Source organism: Fistularia commersonii, chromosome 19 (assembly GCF_037954325.1).
Source record: "Fistularia commersonii isolate RoL2024-O1a breed Wild chromosome 19, RoL_Fcom_v1.0, whole genome shotgun sequence".
Taxonomy (NCBI): Eukaryota; Metazoa; Chordata; class Actinopteri; order Syngnathiformes; family Fistulariidae; genus Fistularia; species Fistularia commersonii.
This window is the reverse complement of record NC_141302.1, coordinates 10,336,330-10,355,579: the sequence shown is the minus strand read 5'-3', so window position 1 is coordinate 10,355,579 and position 19,250 is coordinate 10,336,330. Positions and strand designations below refer to the sequence as shown.

General features: G+C 37.0%; 1 protein-coding gene across 2 annotated transcripts in view; it reads right to left on the bottom strand.

Moving 5' to 3' along the window:
- The window catches only part of pcxb (pyruvate carboxylase b), a 307,943-nt gene extending 290,494 nt beyond the window's left edge, over positions 1-17,449 (bottom strand). The window contains exons 1-3 of one of the 2 annotated variants that reach the window (XM_086165403.1): positions 17,287-17,449; positions 17,067-17,194; positions 4,026-4,162 (exon numbers count right to left, since the gene is read on the bottom strand). In XM_086165403.1, the coding sequence (XP_086021529.1) occupies positions 4,026-4,162; positions 17,067-17,068 (139 nt within the window). In that variant the 5' untranslated portion in view covers positions 17,069-17,194; positions 17,287-17,449. Of the gene's footprint in view, positions 1-4,025; positions 4,163-17,066 lie in introns of both variants that reach the window. The other variant, XM_086165402.1, reaches the window with a different exon arrangement.
- Between the last annotated feature and the right edge of the window lie 1,801 nt (positions 17,450-19,250).

Here is a 19,250-nt window from a genome sequence, read left to right as displayed (position 1 = left end):
ACTTGTATGCCAGACTCCACATATTCTTCAGGGGGGAAAAAAGAATGTAGTCGCTAAAAACTAGCGAGATGTGTTGTTCTTGCTTGAAGGGGAGGACAGTGTTCAAACACTTGAGGAGCATTATAAAGAGGAAGTGAAGGCAAGCAAGACAGAGAAAGACTTCTAGAAAACTACAAACATAAAAAGGGTAGAATTAAAAAGGATAGTGGGGAGGAAGGGAGACGGAACGAAGAGTCAAAGGAAATGTAATGGATTTAAGGGGAGAAATCTATTGCATGTTAGATCAGAAAAAGCTGAGAATTTAAAAAAAGAAACATTAGACAGACAACCCACAGGGAAGTTTTAAAAAAAACTGTGGGACCAAAAGCACAACATGTATGCAACTTCAACAAAGTGACAAAAAGTTGAAAAGGCAGAAGCAGCAGTAAAAATGCAGAAGGAAATGTGAAGTAGTAGAAATGGAAAAAGAGTGAAAGGGAGCAAAGTCAGTGGGGGGGCACATCTGACAAGTGCAGTGAGATCAGCAGGAGTAAGGAGGAGGTGAGGGGATGGCCAGGGGAGAGAAAAAGCTAAAAAAGGATTGGAATATTAGCGTGAGACAAGATGTGCTCGGTGCAGCGGAATCCAAGCTGATATGATGGCCTGGTCTTTCGATTCATCACATGCACATTCAAGGCGAGCCATGTCCTTTGCACTCCTGTGCGATGGATGTGAAGTAATGCATTGTGGATATCATATCACACCAATGTGGAGATCAGAGATTGAAAGGGAACCCTACTCCGAGGCAGAAAGACCACAATGTACTCAAATAAAAATGATAGCTTAAATCAGAATGAGAATCATTACAAGAATCCAAGTAGAAATCTATTCATCATATGCACATTGCAGCCATTTCATCAGCGAGGGTGTGGGGGTATGGAGAACTGCATCAATCCATACTCAGAATTTAAAGCTGCACAAAACACACATATCGGGCAATGAAATAATTAAACTAATGCAGCATGCTGATATGTGCTCAAAATGGGTAAATGTAAAGAGCTCTATGACATAATTTGACTCAAATGCATGAATTTGACTTATCCACATTTTCTAAAATGAACGTGTTTTGAATTTCGTCTCAGAACATTAGCTTGAAAAAAATGTGTCTAATCTTCTTTTCATTTTCATGGTGTCTGCTGCTGTGAGTCATAAAATTAATCTTGAAAAGCAAGAAACTTCTGTTTGATACAAGGCTATTATTTTACGTATACATACATATACACATATACGTACATACATACATACATACATATATATATATACACACACATATACTGTACATACATGTGCGTATGTGTATATGTACATATATATATATATACACACACGTGTGTATATACACACACACACACACATACATATATATGTATATATATATGTATGTATGTATATATGTGTGTATATATATATATACATATATATATATATATACATATGTAAATAAATCTTTAAAAATCAGATAATGTGAGTTTCTGTTTTTTTTCACCTTCTGGCTCATCGTTGAAGTATACCTATGATGAAAATTACAGGCCTCTCAGCTTTTTAAGTGGGAGCACTTGCACCATTGTTGGCTGACTAAATACTTTTTTGCACACACACACACACACACCTTCTGTGGAACATTCTGTGCAATGTATGATTTAAAACCATTACGTCTCAGCGTATTACTGGTGGTAGCCTTGGAAACTGTGGTCCCAGCTGTCCTTAGGTCATTGACCAGCTCCTCCAATGTAGTTCTGGACTGATTCTTCACCTTTCTAGCATCATTAATCCCTCACGAGAAGAGATCTTCCGAAGGGCCCCAGTCCAAGGAACATTGACAGTCATCATTAGCCTCTTCCATTTTCTGACAATGGCTCCAACAGTTGTTCTGTTTTCACCAAGCTGCTTGGCAATTGCTCTGTAGCCCTTTCCAGCTATGTGAAGGTCAACAATTTTGCCTCGTGTCATTTGACAGCTCTTTGGTTTTACTCATGTTGGCTGCTACACTTCTGACAGATTGTGGGGTGCACAGGTGCCTTTAAAAAAACTAACAACCTAAAATAGGTGCGACTCAATTGGAATGATGAGCAGAGTGTAGTTGGACTCTTTAAAAGCAGAAGAACAGGTCTTTGAGGGTCTGAAATCTGGCTGATAAACCAGGTATCAAATACTTATTTGACCCTGTAATTTACAAATAAATTGTTAAGAAATCATACAATTTGATTTCCGACTTTTTATTTTTTTGGATTCCGTCTCTCACAGTGGAAATGCACCAACGATGAAAATTTTAGACCCCTCCATGATTTCTAAGTGGGAGCACTTGCAAAATCACAGGGGGATCAAATACTTATTGACCTGACTGAATATATACACATATATATATACATACACATATCTTTATACACATATCTATATATACAAATATACATACACACACACACATCCACATACACATACACATATATATATATATATATATATATATATATATATACATATATACACACGCACACATGTACATGTGCAGACATTTATATCTATGTTTGTTTGTTTTTCTATTAGCCAAAGTTGTCATAAAATAATAAGAGTTCGGTTTAACCTGGACTGCTCATCTGTTGATCACACATCCACATATGATGACATACGAACAACTACAATTTATGACTACACATTCAGAGGGAAACCATGCACACTACCCACAAAAAGAACCAAGCAGGAGGTTAACCTGATAGCCGCTTGCTGTTAAGCAAGAGTACTTTCCGCTACTCCACCATGCAGCCCTCGTATATTTCACTTCAGTAAATCAAGGTCGCAAACTGGGGGCACTAAATTCATTAAATTAGCAATTGGTCACCTTTAAATATCAAAATTAACACACAAAAAAGAAAATAAAAATACAGACTGTAGAAAAATATTTCCTACATCGTGTATGCAACTTACGTAAGCTTAGGAAGAAGTAACTTGCTACCTACAAGGATATAACTCCAAAATGTAGGAGAATTTGGAGAACACATGTAAGAAATAAGAAACAGAAGGCTTTTAAATTTTCATAACTACAAATCATCATATGGCAGTTGAGAATCTGAAGGCTTCTTTCATCCACACTGTGCAACCACAGTAGCTAAAACTTGACTCTGATTTCTAGTGGGAATAAACATACATTGACATGCTTGCAAGTCATTCATTAAATATCAAATGTTCTGAGGTGGAAAGGACTAAAAAAAATTGAAATAGGAGTCATGATTGAAGAGGCTTTTTCTACTAAATGCAATTTAAAAAATATAATCACTAAAATACATAATTTAGATTCCAGACTTGTATATATTTGCACGTACTTAAAATTAGATCTGATAATCTGTGATATTCAAATTTCCCTGCAACACAATGTAAAGCATGTACCTCATAGACTTCATACAGTACATTGATAGATAGACAGATAGAGGATAGAAATCGCTTTATTCGTAATATTCAGTTATATACAGCCCAGCATCAGCAGAATTTGACTGCTGCATTCGGGAGTGCCACGGAAGCAGATCAGTGTCTTGCTCAACTACACTTCGACAGGGTAGGAGGAACGCTTGATTCTGAGGACAATTTCTCTAACTTTCTAGCAGTATAATGTCCTCAGTTTCTCCAAACGTTGCCGTCTTGAAATCCCACTTGTGTCAGCAATGTGTCTAAGCAATAGAAAATGAGCAGAAAACTAAACTTTCTAATAATTTCCACCTATTTCAAGTATTTCAAGTAGTTGTTTGTTGAGGGTTAAAAACATACACATCTATGTTGTGCAGACTCAAACAGATAGGGTGTTCAATAATATTAGTCTGAGCCAAAGCAAAGCGGGATGCTGGTCATCAAATATTAAACAGTGTCTGTTCTTTTTCCTCAAAGACATTAGATGCTGGAATTTTTTTCATTAGGATTGACACACCATCTTACAGTATAAAATAATAACAGTGATCTGTCGATATGAATTATATATTTGGTCTGGATTCGGAACCTACCTCTATTTGCTACCATGACTTTCTTGATTGCCCGGTACTCGGTGTGCGGTTTAGAATGGGTGAAGCGGGAAAACAGACATGCTCTCCTCACAGCCAGCAGGCCTAGGCCATCCCGGATAGCAGTGTACTTCAACATCCTGGAACAAGCAATAGTTAGAAAAAAATTGTTAATTTCACATATAAACATGTTGAAGGACAAGATAGAAATGTGATCATTTAATGTAAATGAAATTTCAACACAACTTCAGTCCTAAACACAGCAGAAATAAAATAAATATATTGACCAGCTTTTATCCCCCCAAAATTTTTAGTACAGGCTCTTTTGATTTACTTAAGATTAATGTGCTTTGTTCTCTCAATGAAATGTACTTCCATGCAATCAAGACGCAAATGCCTTTATGCCCCAATCAAATAATCTCTATTTCTAGATGAGACAAAAAGTTAATTTTGGACACTGTCTCCTTGTCTTTAACCTGTTTGTTCTCTCCTCCCTACCCCAGCCCCCCCAAGGAATTAATTAGAGTGGGGATTATTATAGTTTGAAAATGATTTAACAAGAGGTATGAGCCCCTGTTTAAAGAGATTAAATCCACTACAGCCTCACACCCTGTAAAGTTTTTGCCTAGGGTTGTGTGTGCCTTTCAAATGTATGGCATTTACAGAGAACATTTTAATTAGTCTTACACTGATATTTAACAGGGATTGGGATCCATTATTTCTACGAAGACAGTAGTAGTTTGTGTGAATCTTTGGGCCTCTGGCCTTGACTTCTGTTAAAGGATTGTGAAGATACTTGGTTTGCTGACAGGCTGAATGGGAATACAGAACTCATTGACTGTGACTTCAAGACAAAGCAGTTACAATCCTGAGGCTGATGTAGCGGTTAGCATAAAAAGAAAAAAAAAAGATTCTGTAATGAGTGCGTCATATTCATGTATTGACCTGGTTAATCATAAGGGGAGTGGGACTCGTCAACAAAAAAAAATATATATACCATAATATACATCACTGTATGTGTTTAGGTAATGAAATTCAAATCAAGTTACAAGACCCCAATGGATAACAATCATCAGCTGCTTTAAACAGATTTTCAACAACATTTCAAAGCAAAATGATGACGCATTACTTATCAGACCTATATATACAAAATTTTAAGGACTACTTTTAAGTTGCGTTGAAAAACAATCCTTTTCAATCTTAAGTGAGAAAATTTCCAGGTGATCTGATCTCACTTTTAAGCGGTTTCTTGCTGATTCTTAAGGCAGCCACATAAGGTTATTTCTCCATGACAGTGTTTTGCTGCCACCCTGTGGTAAAACATTTACAGTGCAGTCAGTGAAGATCCCAAGACTCAAATAGCATTCGGGCTTCTCTAAATTTTAGGTGTTACAGTGTAAGACCTCTGGCATTCATTGTGTTAATGCTGACATCTGAATTTAATTTTTAATAAAGATTACAAAATAGGGATCCTAAATTAATAGGTATCCTCAATTATATGAATATCTCAACTGAGCACATGAATCACCTATAAATGTTTATCAATGGAAACATAAAGATTGAAATTGCTTATATGATAATCTGCCGTGATGTCATAATACAAGTGTTCTCTATGTAATCTCTATATCTATGTTTATAAAAACAAAAAGAAACTCCACAGCTCTGTTCTTCTCACTTTGACATTCATTGATGGAAAGGTGAAAACAAATCCCAACAAGCCTGCTGTTGATCATAACAAATCATCAGTATTGATCCAGTGATTATATGGCTCTCAATGTCCAATTCAAATGTGTCATATGTACATATAAGTACGTAATTGTATGAGGTGAATGTGCTGAACTAATGAAAGAATGGTTATACCGGGAGACCAGATCACAGATCAGATTATATGAAACTAATGGGTCAAAAGTGATACATCTATATCTAATGTTTTTTCATTGATTCTAATAAAAATGAGTCCGTAGCTTCATGAAGGCCTTAACACTCTGCAGGCTGAAATGCTACACATTTGCTGTTCACAAATGCAAAAGTGTCAATGTGAGAGATACTGTTTCACAAGACCTCAATACACTAGAGATGTAGCAGCAGAGCCACAAAAATGTACCAGATAGCTGGTCATACTATTTTTGCTGTCCAATACTGCTTAAGTACAACTTCTTGCATAAATAGTCAATTGTAAATTTGGAGATAATAAAATGCATTTGGAGAAACTAAAATAACAATATACAGTATAGGTGTAACTATTTGGAACATAGATATGACAGCACTGCTGGAGGTGGGGTACTATCTATTTGTCAAAAATCAAGTTTTTACTTTTAAATTGTTTCCTTCTCTTTCTTTGTTCGATTCTCAATGTTTGCACAGTACTTTATAGATAAAATACCACAGTAGAGGATATTATAAAACTGCATACCTAGAAAGTATGCAAATGTTAACTTTCTCTCCAGGATCGTAAAGGTATCCTTCGCAGTCATTTACAATACAAACGAGACATATCATGGGTTCCAAATCCAATGAACTTCACTAATCATTTTGTGAATTATTTCTTGTTGCTTGATTATCTAAATCTGTAGCACAATTCCCTTAGGAAACCGTTTTGAAAACAACCAGTGATCTCTTTCTACATTTCATTCTATCGATTTTTCATCATTCAATTTCTAATGTGTAGGACAGGCCTGGCCAACCCGGCTCGCAAGCCACATGTGCTTCTTTTCCCTGTTTCATGTGGCTCTTTCGTTCATGACAATTTTTGTTTGTAATTTTTTTAAAATGTATGCCTACACGAGATCCCTTAGCTTGAGATCAATATGCTATGATATTTTCATCTCACACATAAGCACGCTGGACATAAATTTTGGGGAGAGAATATCTTGTTGAGTATCATGTCAAGTTTGTTCTCAAAATGGCAGAAGAAATGCACAGGAAAATGAAAATATGAAGAACAACACAGGATGTTTATAACAGAGTGGGAGAGTTAATTTCTTTAATAGAACGCAATGATGAAGCCTTCTGCCTTATATGCCAGACGCCATTTGCGAATTTCAAGGTCTCAAATCTCCAGTGCCACTTCAGTTCACTTCCTTCCAATATCGACCAGGAATTTCCAAAGGGGAATGAACTTCACAAGCACAAGTCGGTCAGATTGAAAATTCAAGCAGAAAAGCAGATACAGTTGTTGAAGAAATGTAAAAAGCACTCAAAAACCGTCAAAGGAAGGATGAGAAAAATCATACAATTTCCACGCACTGAACTTTTTGGGGAAAGTACAGAGAAACAGCAAATTATTTTAATACATGTTGAACAGATCAGACCAGGAGAGCTCTCTTGGAAAAACATGAGGAATACGATGCTAAAGTATGCTACATACAGTAAGTGATGGTTGATGCTCTAATTTTTGTATCAAAAAGTATAGGTAAAACCACAGGACAGTTAACCATAAAAAATGTTAACCCTAATGACAAGATTAAAGCTGGGAATCTACCATCAATATTTTAAAAATGGTTAAAAGGAAAATAAAGTAATAGGAAAGGTTTGGGAAATGATTTTGGGAACATGAATATGATAAAAAGTATGATTTCAATTAATAGGTATTAAAAAAAGCTGTTTTTTTTCTTCATAATTTTTAATAGTTGGGACAGAATCCCCTTCTAAACAAAAGTCAAAGTATTAAATATAAAATTATTATTATTTTGTTTGTAGACTGTGAACTGATTTTTGTGTGTTTGTGTGACAGTGCACACAATGGTCATGCTGGGCTGGCCTGTGGATTCATAATGTTGGAGCCAACTTTTTTCCATTATCATGTTTATTTGTGATATTTACAGGAAATCTAAGTCAGCAGAGGTCTCTTTGTGAGAGAGAGTGAGAGGAAGGGATGGAGACAATTCATATGTGCCCATGTGTATGATGTGGCCCTTTGCAGTCACAAAGCAAAAAATGTGTCTCCGACTGGTTGGCCAATACTGATGTAGGACACAACCGTTGACCTCTTCTCCCAGCCAAGCACTGAAGAATATGTGCAGCAGTGAGATGTGCTAGGTAGCTAGCCAGTGGAATAACTTGTATTGGTAGGATGCAATGAGCCAAACTCAAAAGAAAAAGTGCGGTATGAGAGGAATGTCAGACAGCAGGGGGGCACTCTGCTTAACCAGTCCAACGTTGTGGTGCCAGGATCACCATGCTGATGCCGTGTCTTCTTTATTGGCTCTAAGAAATACTACAGAAATCACATCCTTTCCTTATCAGGATTTTGCTAAAGGGAAGCAATGGAATATACTCATGTACTGATGAAGTTTAGTCTGGGTTTTGTGTTTAAAAAAAAAAAAAAAAAGAAAAAAAAAAATCACCTGTTGTATAATCAGAAGATGTTTCCCATGACACTTGTAATGCTGACCACGAGTTTTGAATGCAAAGAGATTTGTAAATTGAAGTGCTTAAAAAAAGAAGAAACAAAGAACAACATTTTTACTAAAAAACATGAAACAACTATTTGAAATCACAGAGAGAGTTTGCGACTGGCTTGTGTATAGTAATGTGGTGGCAACAGGCTAATAGCTTTTGTTCTCAAGATGTTAAATAACTGAGACCCTTGTCAGAAAAAGTCTGAAACCTGTTTGAAACCTTTGACAAGGGGGAAAAAAAGGCTCAGCCTGAATGGAATTCAGAATGAGATAGCCAGAATTGCATCATGACAGCATAACAGGGTTTACCAGACATGATGACACAATACAAACAAATGCTACTTTATGTCAAACAGATACAGAATAGCGGTGAAGGACAGATAGTTGTGATAATGATGGCTCTGGTCCATGAACACGCATAGCTGATGGGAATTTTGGACAGTTAGAGGAGGGGAAACTCTTCACTGGATTTTTTTTCATTTGAATACAACATGTAAACAATGCATTTGAAATCATAAAGCATGGTCAAAGGCAATCAATTTGACAAAGAACCACAAAGTTAAAGGCATTTTTACACTTGAAGGTAATAGGCTTTGCACCAATTTCGAACTGAGGCAGTCAAATTGTTGCATAGTTTGGTTTGTTTTCACGCTGCAATAGTTAACAGAAATTGAACAGAAGTTCAAAAGTATTAGAGTATACTCAAAAGTATTAGATGAATACTATTAGGTTGCAGTGTTCAAGTGGTCATATTGTCTACTGACGGACGGATTTTGATTTGGCATACCAGTCACCAAAACATTGTAAATCTGATTAATCAGATTAAGTATAACCAACTGAGCCAAACAAAGAATGATTGAACACTCCAGTGAAAGTGAGCTAAATTTACTGAAAAAATGCTTGTAGTCTATTTCCAAAAAGGGCAGGAGATATTAAGAGGGGTAACTTTGCATCAATCTGATATGGTTTTAACAGGTTTGGACATTTTTCCTCAGGTTTCTGTGTAAGCAATTCTAGCACAGAAGAGAATAGCAGGGACAGAACAGTGTCCATAAACATAATCTCGTGTTCCACGTGCACTGTCCTTTACACACAGATTTGACCTCTGAGTCAGTCAATGAATATCACCTGTGGACTTTGAATACTATTTTCCCGCAGCCAGACAAGGCCTTTCTTATCAACATTTAGTAGCCCTTTTGAGGGGCACCCCATAATTCCAATCACTTTTACAAGACTTACAGCGAAAACACAGGAATCAGGTCAAGATACATACTACCATACCACCACAAGGGATTGCAAACCCTTCCCTGTCAAGGAATTTACACAGATAAAAGAAATAAATGAATCGGTTGCAACACAATTTAAGTAGAAATTAGCTCAATGCACAGACTAAAAGTTATTTGAAAAGGAGGAATTTGCTGTGTTTGTGTTTTTCTGATGGAAAAGTTATTTGGGTAGAAATATCATTTCTTTTGCAAGGAGCAATTTGACAATGAAGCAATCTGTTGTCACTGGCCTTATGTGTTTGCCAAATACCTATTACTCTTTTTCATCATATTATGGTGATAGCAGGAACAGCAATGTGAAACTAAAACAAAGACTTTGGTGTAGATCTTCCAAACTAAGCTCTGAATCCAAAAATAACATTCTAAACCACAGTGAAAACACAAGACCATGGCTACTAAAGCAATTTAAAACTCATGTTTGTCCTATTTAAGTACCACAGGCTGTCCAAAGATGACATTTCTCAAAAATCTAAACAGCAAACGCTCTCCCACAGCTTCATTGGGTTCCTGAGTCTGAACATTCAAATAAAATAAGTGATTTAATACTACAGCAGCTCCTCCCTTGTATAGGAAGTGACATAAATTTGATGAAGAAGCATTGTTTCCTACAATCATTGCAATCTCATCGTCAACTTGCATGGAAAAGTCAATAGCGTTGCCATTTCATCATAATCTGGCTGTAGTGGCCACAAGATGAGTTTTAATATAGGGGTTAGAATTCTGACTGAGTTAGTGTTCAGTTCAAGCTTTAAAGTGTGCAGGTGTTTGCAGTCTTTGTCAGAGGCGCAGTGGGACATGGGCAAAATCTCATGATGACTTCATACATAACCTACATATAGGTTATTTCTTCATGACGAAATTCCATCTCCTCTGCAAGCTAGTTTACAGTTTTGACTTGTTTACAGCCATTTCGTTCATTGCCAGTTTCTGACAGCGGTTTGCCTGATTTCACCAACTGCACGTCAAAAGACCCACACAGCTCTGCCACTTAATGCTTAATCCACTAGACTACACAATCAATAGTCTTGGGAAAAATAATATTGCTCAGCTGTCTGAATAAGAGTTGATTATGCCGTCTTGGAAAGGTCAGACAGTTTTAAGTTGTTTAAAAAAAGCACCATGTTGTATAAACTTGTATTGAAAATGTCTGATTAATAGTGAGTAGCAAGTGTTAATGATACTTTGAAATATGACAAAACTTTCAACAAAAAGGGAGGCAAAACTAAATCCAGCCTACCATGACCACATTCCAATGATAGTGAATACCCTCAGTGCCTATAAAAAGTACAGTTAGCAAGTTATTTTTCTAACTGGACTGAAAACCAACAAATGCAACATTTTGGTATTCCTTTGCAGCTTTGTGGTGGACTCACGAAACAAAGAGGGGTGTCATAGCACGGGAGGCTATTTAGGAGGCTATTTAGCTGCCTTCCCCTCACGGTTCATCCATGATGGGTGAAATGCAGTGGTTTCATTTCATTGAGGTTGTGCTATATGTATAACTGAATGTGACAATAAAAGTCTTTCTAAAACAGAGCAAAAAAATCTTGCCCCAAATGATGCACTTGAAGAAAACACAAGACAGCATGAGAGTAAAGCAGACTGCTAGGTTGACAGAGGCCCTGATGTGCAACATGACGGACAACAAGAGAGTGAGCTAACCTTGGGAAAGCACGATTGCTGAACGTCCATCTCCACCTGCTCGATTCCTCTGCCAGGGATAATGGGCTCTCTTAATACCGTGATGACATTGCTTGAATACATAACAGTGCAGGCAGACAGAAAAGTGTGTCCAGCCCCTCCTGTAGGTGTTTTAAGGATTATCAGTCAAAAGGTTTATCTGCAGCTTAAAATTATCAAGAAAGATTCCTTGGTTCAGCAAAGCTTTTTTGTCAGTGTTCATATCCATAGGGTAGACATGATTTATCCAGATGCTCATTCTGTGTTGCTTTTATTTCTCATTGGTGGAAATGTTGACTTTTTTCCATTGAAGATATTTGCAAATACAGGTACCGTGTTTAATTTAAGAATAACTTACAAAACTGCATAACTTTGTTTCAACCACCAAACAAATGTGTGCGTCTTGACATTGTGCATTTTCATGCGTTGTTAAAAAAAAAAATCTTGTTAATGTTTTCTTTAAAGGTAAACCATAAATAAAAAAGTGTATTGGAACTTTCAATCTAACTTAGTTACATAATTAAATTAAACATTAATCGAAAATTTTCACGACTCTTCATATCACAAAAGGTTGCTGACCCCTGAGATAGGGACAGCATTAAGTAATGTTCAATGTTTTTTAAAATACCTTTTCATGAAAAATCTCCAAATGGGTCTTTTGTTCATTTACATTTCTGCCTTTGTTATTGTTTGTTTAAAATTCAACTGATGTCATATAAGAACCAGTTTTAAACACATTGCAGCGGAATAATCTGTCATGTACAAGAACTGTGTTTTATATGTGTGTGTGTGTGTGTGTGTGTGTGTGTGTCTGGTTCATACATTAACCTCCTGAGGATCAAAGTTCTGTTTTTACTCACAATTGGTGATACTGTGACATACAAACACAGATATTTTACCATTTATTTGCCCTGACAGGTGCTAAAGTAGCCAGCAAAATTAAAAATTTCTCTATGAATCTTCATTTCATTTCATCATTCATATGGTTACTGTGGGGAAAAAAAGGATCTATGACATAAGACAGTGATCTGACCGTTAGTGTCCTTGGGTCACTGGTCTCAACAGGTAGAATTACACAGATGTTTGGCTAAGACATATTTTTAAATGAGTACATTCCATGAGCAACAAGCATGCAATATGCCTATTTTTGACCTGAAACACAAGTGTAGCAACTGAGAGAAGCCATTATTCCAACTCCAAGTTACACCATCTTCTTGCTCCTTAAAAACTAACTCCATCAGAAGTGGGAAAGAAATCAAGGAACCTCATTTACTTATTCTGATTAATTATTCTAAATAAGTCATTGTCAAGCTGCAGTCTTTCATAAATTATGTATTTGTTCAATAATAAATCGGGTATAAGAAAAGAGCAGAAAAGAAAGTTGCATGATGACATCCCAATGCGGAGAATGAATATACCTCTAAAATATTCTAATTAATTTGGACAGAAAAAAAACTAGACTGACACTGAATGATGGTTGCTGAGTGTTTATATCTCATTACCTTTTCAGCTATCCTTTATGTCAGAGCTGCTCACAAGGATAAAAGATAATCAGAAATTCATTAATCAGAAAGTATTACAAAAACAATGCATTTGCTGTATTTTACTTTCTTCTAATTAAACAGCCTTTATTTGTTATTTTAATCAATACATTATAGAACTTTAAACAGTTTCAATTGAGCCGCTTAATCATCAGTCGTTGATTCATGAGTAACTCAAAATACTCACAAGAGCGTAACATCCATCACAAAAAACAACACGTGACTATATAGGAATATGGTTTGCTCTTCAGCTCTGGCCATGATTATAATGATGATTACTAAATGATGTCTATTATTTACAAATAAATAAGAATGTAGAACTGGATGTCCTGATTCAAACACCACCAGTAGGTATAGTTCAGCTAAATGGTCTAAACCAGGGGTGTCAAACAGACGGATGCCGGCCAGAACCGGCCCGCATGAAGGTTCAATCAGGCCCACAGGGTAATTTGAAAGTGAAAAAAATGCATAAAAGAAAAGGATTTTTTTTTCAAATAAATGCAACTCAAGAATTTTCCGCCAGGGGCACACTATTTTGGTTAGAGTAGAAGACAAGCCGCATCACTGAGACAGACCAATCAGCAGACGTTATCAATGCGCCATCTGCTGCTTGTTACGATGTTGTTTCTACCCTGTTCTCTACCTACCCGCAACTCCCTTATTTGTCAAAATGTTGTTATAAAAAACAGAGAAAAGTAGATAAAGAGTGTAGAATTTTCAAAGAAAAATGGACAACATCCTATTTATTTGCGGAGACGCACAGGAAACCTTTGTGCTTGGTGTATTTGCAACAAGTTTCAGTATTTAAGGAATATAAATATTCATCGCCACTATGAGACTCATCACAGCGAAAAATATGACAGCTTTCAAAGACAACTGAGAAGAGATAAGATCAACAAATTGCTGGCGGGTCTGAGGAAACAGCAGTCTACTTTCACTGGTAGCTGAGAAATCAGTGAAGAAGCAGTAAAAGCCAGCTACCTAATTGTTAGTGAAAATGTGCAATTTAATGTTAGTCACAAGCTTCACAAAAGAGTATGCTGGAGCTCTACTGTTCATGCAACTCCATACAGTTTCAGTATGTATTGTATGTGTATGCATGTTTCATGTATAAAGTTTACACATTTACAGGACAGGTGAATACTTTCATCCTTACACATTTAATAGCACTCTCTTTAATTTGTAAGGTGTAGGTAGGGATTCAATTTAGATTTCATATGCACATATGTAAATGGTTTAAAGTCCCTTTCTTTATAAGTTCTTTATAAGTAAAGATCATTACTATATTTTTCAATACCAATTACCAATGTTACAGTTTTGTGCCTTTGTACGATCAGTGGGATCAGTTGCAATGCATACATGTGAATGATAAAAGTAAATTACACATTTGTCCAAGGAAATATGAGGTGTTTCATGAAATGTTTTATATAAGGATTGTTCATTAAATTCCAAGATTTTCCTCATGTCCATGTACTTCTGTACACCAAAACGGAGGAAAGACATGATATTTTGGTTATTTATTGCTGAGTATACTATCAATTTAATGGTACGGCCCACTTGACCCACTTGACCACATATGGCCTCTACCTAGGCCATATGTGGCCCACAATGAGAAATGAGTTTGACAATCCTGCTCTAAACCTTCTAAACTACACTAAAAAGTAGTGAGTAGAAGTATAAAGGTTATAAGAATGAGCTTCTATCTAGCAGTTTTGCAGTATTTGTGAACAAACCATAAACATGTCCACTAAAAACCATTGTTTGAACAGTCTTTGGTTCAACAGTGAAACTAATGGAACCAAGCAAAACTGCTACATATCCCCCTTGCCTTTCACTGTATCATAATATCAGCCCATCTGTGTAAACAAGCCCTCCTGATTCTCTCTCTTTGAGGAAATTCAATATTATGGAAAATTAAAGGACACAATCTATGCACTGAACAACAAAAAGATGTCAGAATGCTACTCATCCTAAACAGCTTTTCTCACCCTAATACATTTATGTATTAAAATAAATGTACGATTCTTTATACACAGACCAGATGATGCATGGCCTATATGAACAAAACAACGCTTATGTGGGCGCACATACTGATGGCAAAGTAACTACCCAGTGTAGCCTTTGCTATGTTCATTTGCAAGCAAGCATTTGGGCAAGTAGCAAGTCTAATGAAGTCTCAGATGACAATCATCAACATCTTTAGTCTAGGGGACCTTCATTTTAGTTCCTAATTTGTCTTCTTAGCACTTATATATAAAATTTATAAAAAAACAATCGTGCAGTTACCTTTTTGTTTAAAAATAAAAAAAAAAAATTTAAAACTCATTTACACTGTGGACTCTCAAATAATTATTTGTGATCTTATTTTTCAAGTGTCTCAGCAGCAATCCAAATCTTTTTTCCAATAATGGGCAATTTGCAGCAATCAAAATCTTTGGAGGTTTATAAAATATTTTGACTTGTATATTACAGCTTATATATAAAACTTATACATGTACTGCATACTGGACTGGCTATATATCTGACAATTTCATAGACACAAGGAGCCTTTCTAAGTCCTAATGCCACTAAACCAATGTTGGAGATATTGTTTAAACAGAATGGAAAATTACTCAAGAATTAATTTGATTGTATTAATCATTATCAAGTGTGACTATAAACGAATAAAGTTACATTAAGTGTGTGCTAATGTGTAAATCGAGATTCCTCTCATAAGACCAGTTTACTGAAGTGAAAGGTCTGCTACAGTCGAGGGTCTGGTATTTATTCGCATTTTTATTACTGGTGGGAAAAAAACGCTCAGGACCTAAATTAGCTGTCCATTCTGCTTCATATTATAATTTATTAAAGTGAAAAAAATGTCTTAAAGTATTGAAAACATTCAGCCTTGGTAGAGCTAGATTAATGCAAATGCAGACGTAAGAGAATCAAATATCACTGCAAGACCTGATAGCGACTAAAAAGAAATAAAATGATGAAATGTCGAAATGTAGGAAAGAAAACAATGATCCTATGATGGAACCCCTGCATCATATCAAAAGAAAGTCTCAAAGCAGATAGGAGGGCTTATATCTGAAAACCTTACAGGTTGTCTCACTGTCAAGAAGCAGAGTTGAACATTATCACTGTATTTAACCTGAGCATTACTGCTACCAGTGCAAACACTGAGGACAGACGTCAGTCATGACAGATTGCAACATAGAACATCATCAGCAACCTTTTAAGTGTCCTAGTTCAAAATCTGACTGATTTTTTGCCAACACAGATAGATGTATTTTAAAGGACATTTTGCAAGATTTGTTTGTATTATTTGAGGGTAGATGTGCTTGGCTTTCTCCCGTCAGTGTCCATGTGGACGTCACAACCCTGCATGATGCATGCACTGCTGTTTGAAGTGGAGCAAAGGTTGTTAAAATGATGAGCAAATGGTATGATCCTGTTTCTGAAAGGACATGTACACATGAAGTACTTCAAAAGGTGAAAGAGCAATGACCAAATATCTCATACAGAGAGAAATGCTAAGAAACGAGGCCAGGTAACACACACACAGTTGTGGAGCAGGACTCGATACCCTTTACATTGGCACAATGGGAAATGAAGTTCATATTGCAATCCCGCCTTTTATCAGTTAATACGGGGACCGTTTGGAAACCTCCAAAACGTGTAAATGTGCAATATCGTGGTTTGCGGCAGGTTTTGTAAGGATTCCAAAACCTCTCATTCAAAACTCAAGTCGGAAAGAGGAGGGGCTTACTTTGCACGAAACATTCTCTTATTAACCTTTAAAAAGAAACATTCTCCATCTATGTCCGAGACATTGAGTTGGCAAAGCTCTCGGCTAACCTTGACTAACCCAGTAGGAGAATAATGGTTCGCAAAGTGAAGAAGAACGTAATCCTTTTCAGGTAGATAACTAAAGACCCACAAGTTGCAGCTACCTTTCTCAGCCGTGACAGTGAGATTGGCCGACGAGATCACCACACTGATAGTGTTACACATGTAGTACGAATACTCAAATGACCATTCATACACTCCTAAGGACACGGGACGTGTTTTTTCAGGTCGCATGAACACTGACAGACGAGCACACACACGCAAAGGACACTGTCATACAGTCGTTATTCATCTCGTACTCACATGGTTTGGCTGTAGTGGGATCAGCAAATGATGTGGATCCACGCTCAAGTAACCGGACCCCGAGTGTAAAGAGTCGACTGTCAAGAGTTGGTTTGTATGTGTACGTTTGCTAACCTCACACACACACACTATGAGAAGGAGATATGGGTGTTTATATACACACACACACACACACACATATAACGCGCACGCGGAGGCGTGCACACAAACACACACGTACACACGGAGGAGTGAATTCAGGACGTCGGAGCGGGCGCTCAAAGAGTCGACACAAGCTGTCAAACACACACTCTTGCACTGTCCCTCCGGTGTACTGAGGCTCTCGGAGTCTGAAGCTAGTTGCTAATTCTGTAGCTAACTTAGCTAGCAGCTGGCACCGTCCCTCTCGGTTCGGCGGATATAGGAGTCTCTATCAGCGCCTGCCTCCAGTCCTGGTTAATCTCTCTCTCTCTCCCTCTCTCTCTCTATCATCCCTCTTCCTCTGACATGACGAAATGGAACACGCCCCCTCTGCTGCTGACCAATCAGAGGATAGATATTGACAGCACACGCCAAGCGCGAATGTTTGAAGCGCACGATACCGGATTTGAGCGCAGGTACAATCGGGAATATTAATGAGGAACCCGTTGCATTTAGTTGCACTGATCGGGCCCTGGAATGGAAAAGATGCCAAAATTATTAATAATAACACATGATCAATATTCACACATCACTTGAAAAACTGTAAAGATCAAGGGTGAAAACACTTGACATTGAGAAAATCAGAATGTGAATGTCCTATGGTAAATTTAATATGTGTGAGAAATGTTTCTTGCGTTATTTAGCTTACGTATCATAATATTTTAGTTAAAAAGTAGCATTTGGGTTGATTTGGGTCAACATATAATGTAATAATGTAATATAATATAATGTAATGATATAATGTAAATAAAGCACATTCAATTCTGCAAATTAACAAATGCAGTTCTGGCATCACTCATTCTTTTCTCATGTGTAATGAAAAATAAGTAATGGTTTGTCTAATGAATACAATAAACAAAATGCATGACAAATTGCTATTATTTCAAAAGCTGGAAGTAGAGGGTTAATTCATAAGACTAATTTAGAAGTGCCTAAGGCTGCACAGTAGTGAGCGCTTCCACCTCACACCAATAGGGCCCCAGTCTCATTACATTAAATTGCATTACATTACATTACATTACATTAAATTACAGTCATTTGGCAGACGCTTTTATCTGAAGCAACTCACAAGAAGTGCAATTCAGTCACCGAGGATCAGAAGTACCAGTGGTCGGAAGTCAGAACTGACCACTCGACCAAATAGCCATCTCAGCACCATATGCATACATACATTCATTTCATCCTTTTTTGGAGGGGGTGGGGGGGCTAAGTGCGGTTTGTAGGGTAGTGCTTGGTGAAGACGTATGTTTTCAGCTCATGGCGAAAGATGGGCAGCGACCACGTTGTTCTTACCCTTTCCGGTCTCAATTACGATAAGGGACCTTTCTGACTGGAGTCCCCATGTTCTCCCCATGCTTCTATTTTTTCTGAATTCTCTGTTTCCACTGTACAAAATATGCCGTAAGTTTATTGTAGACCTTAAATTGCCAAGTCGTGGGAATGAGTGAGAGAATGATTGTACGTCCCCATACGTGGTCCTATGATCGACACAGGGCGAACCCTGTCTCTTACCCAATGACAGCTGGGATGGATGATTTTAAACATTTTACTTTATGTCTGTTCAAACTTCATCATCGCATTCGCATAATAAAGACGAGGAAATGTGAGATAATTCTCAGAGAAGCAGTTTATCCCTTCTGCAATGTCTTGCAGTATCAGTCCTCCGTCAAATGTATGCTTTTGCAAGTAAAATCAAATGACATCTGCAGAATGTCTTTTTGGTAGACCGTTAAAATGGAAAATGAAATGCTTCTTCTAGATGGATAAAAAAAAAGTTCAGTCTTGTCTTTTTATGACGTTCGATAATAGTTTTTTTATTGTTTAGTTCGAAATCATGATTCTTTATTTTGCTATTGCTCTGATTAATGAATGTGGCAACAAACACTTTCAAGCCTGAGCGTTTCAGGCCACTTCAAAACTGCTCAAGTGAAGTGTTGTGGTGCAGACATCGAAAGAAAAAAACTTGGTCAAAGAAAATCTCAGATAAAGGACTGGATTTGATTA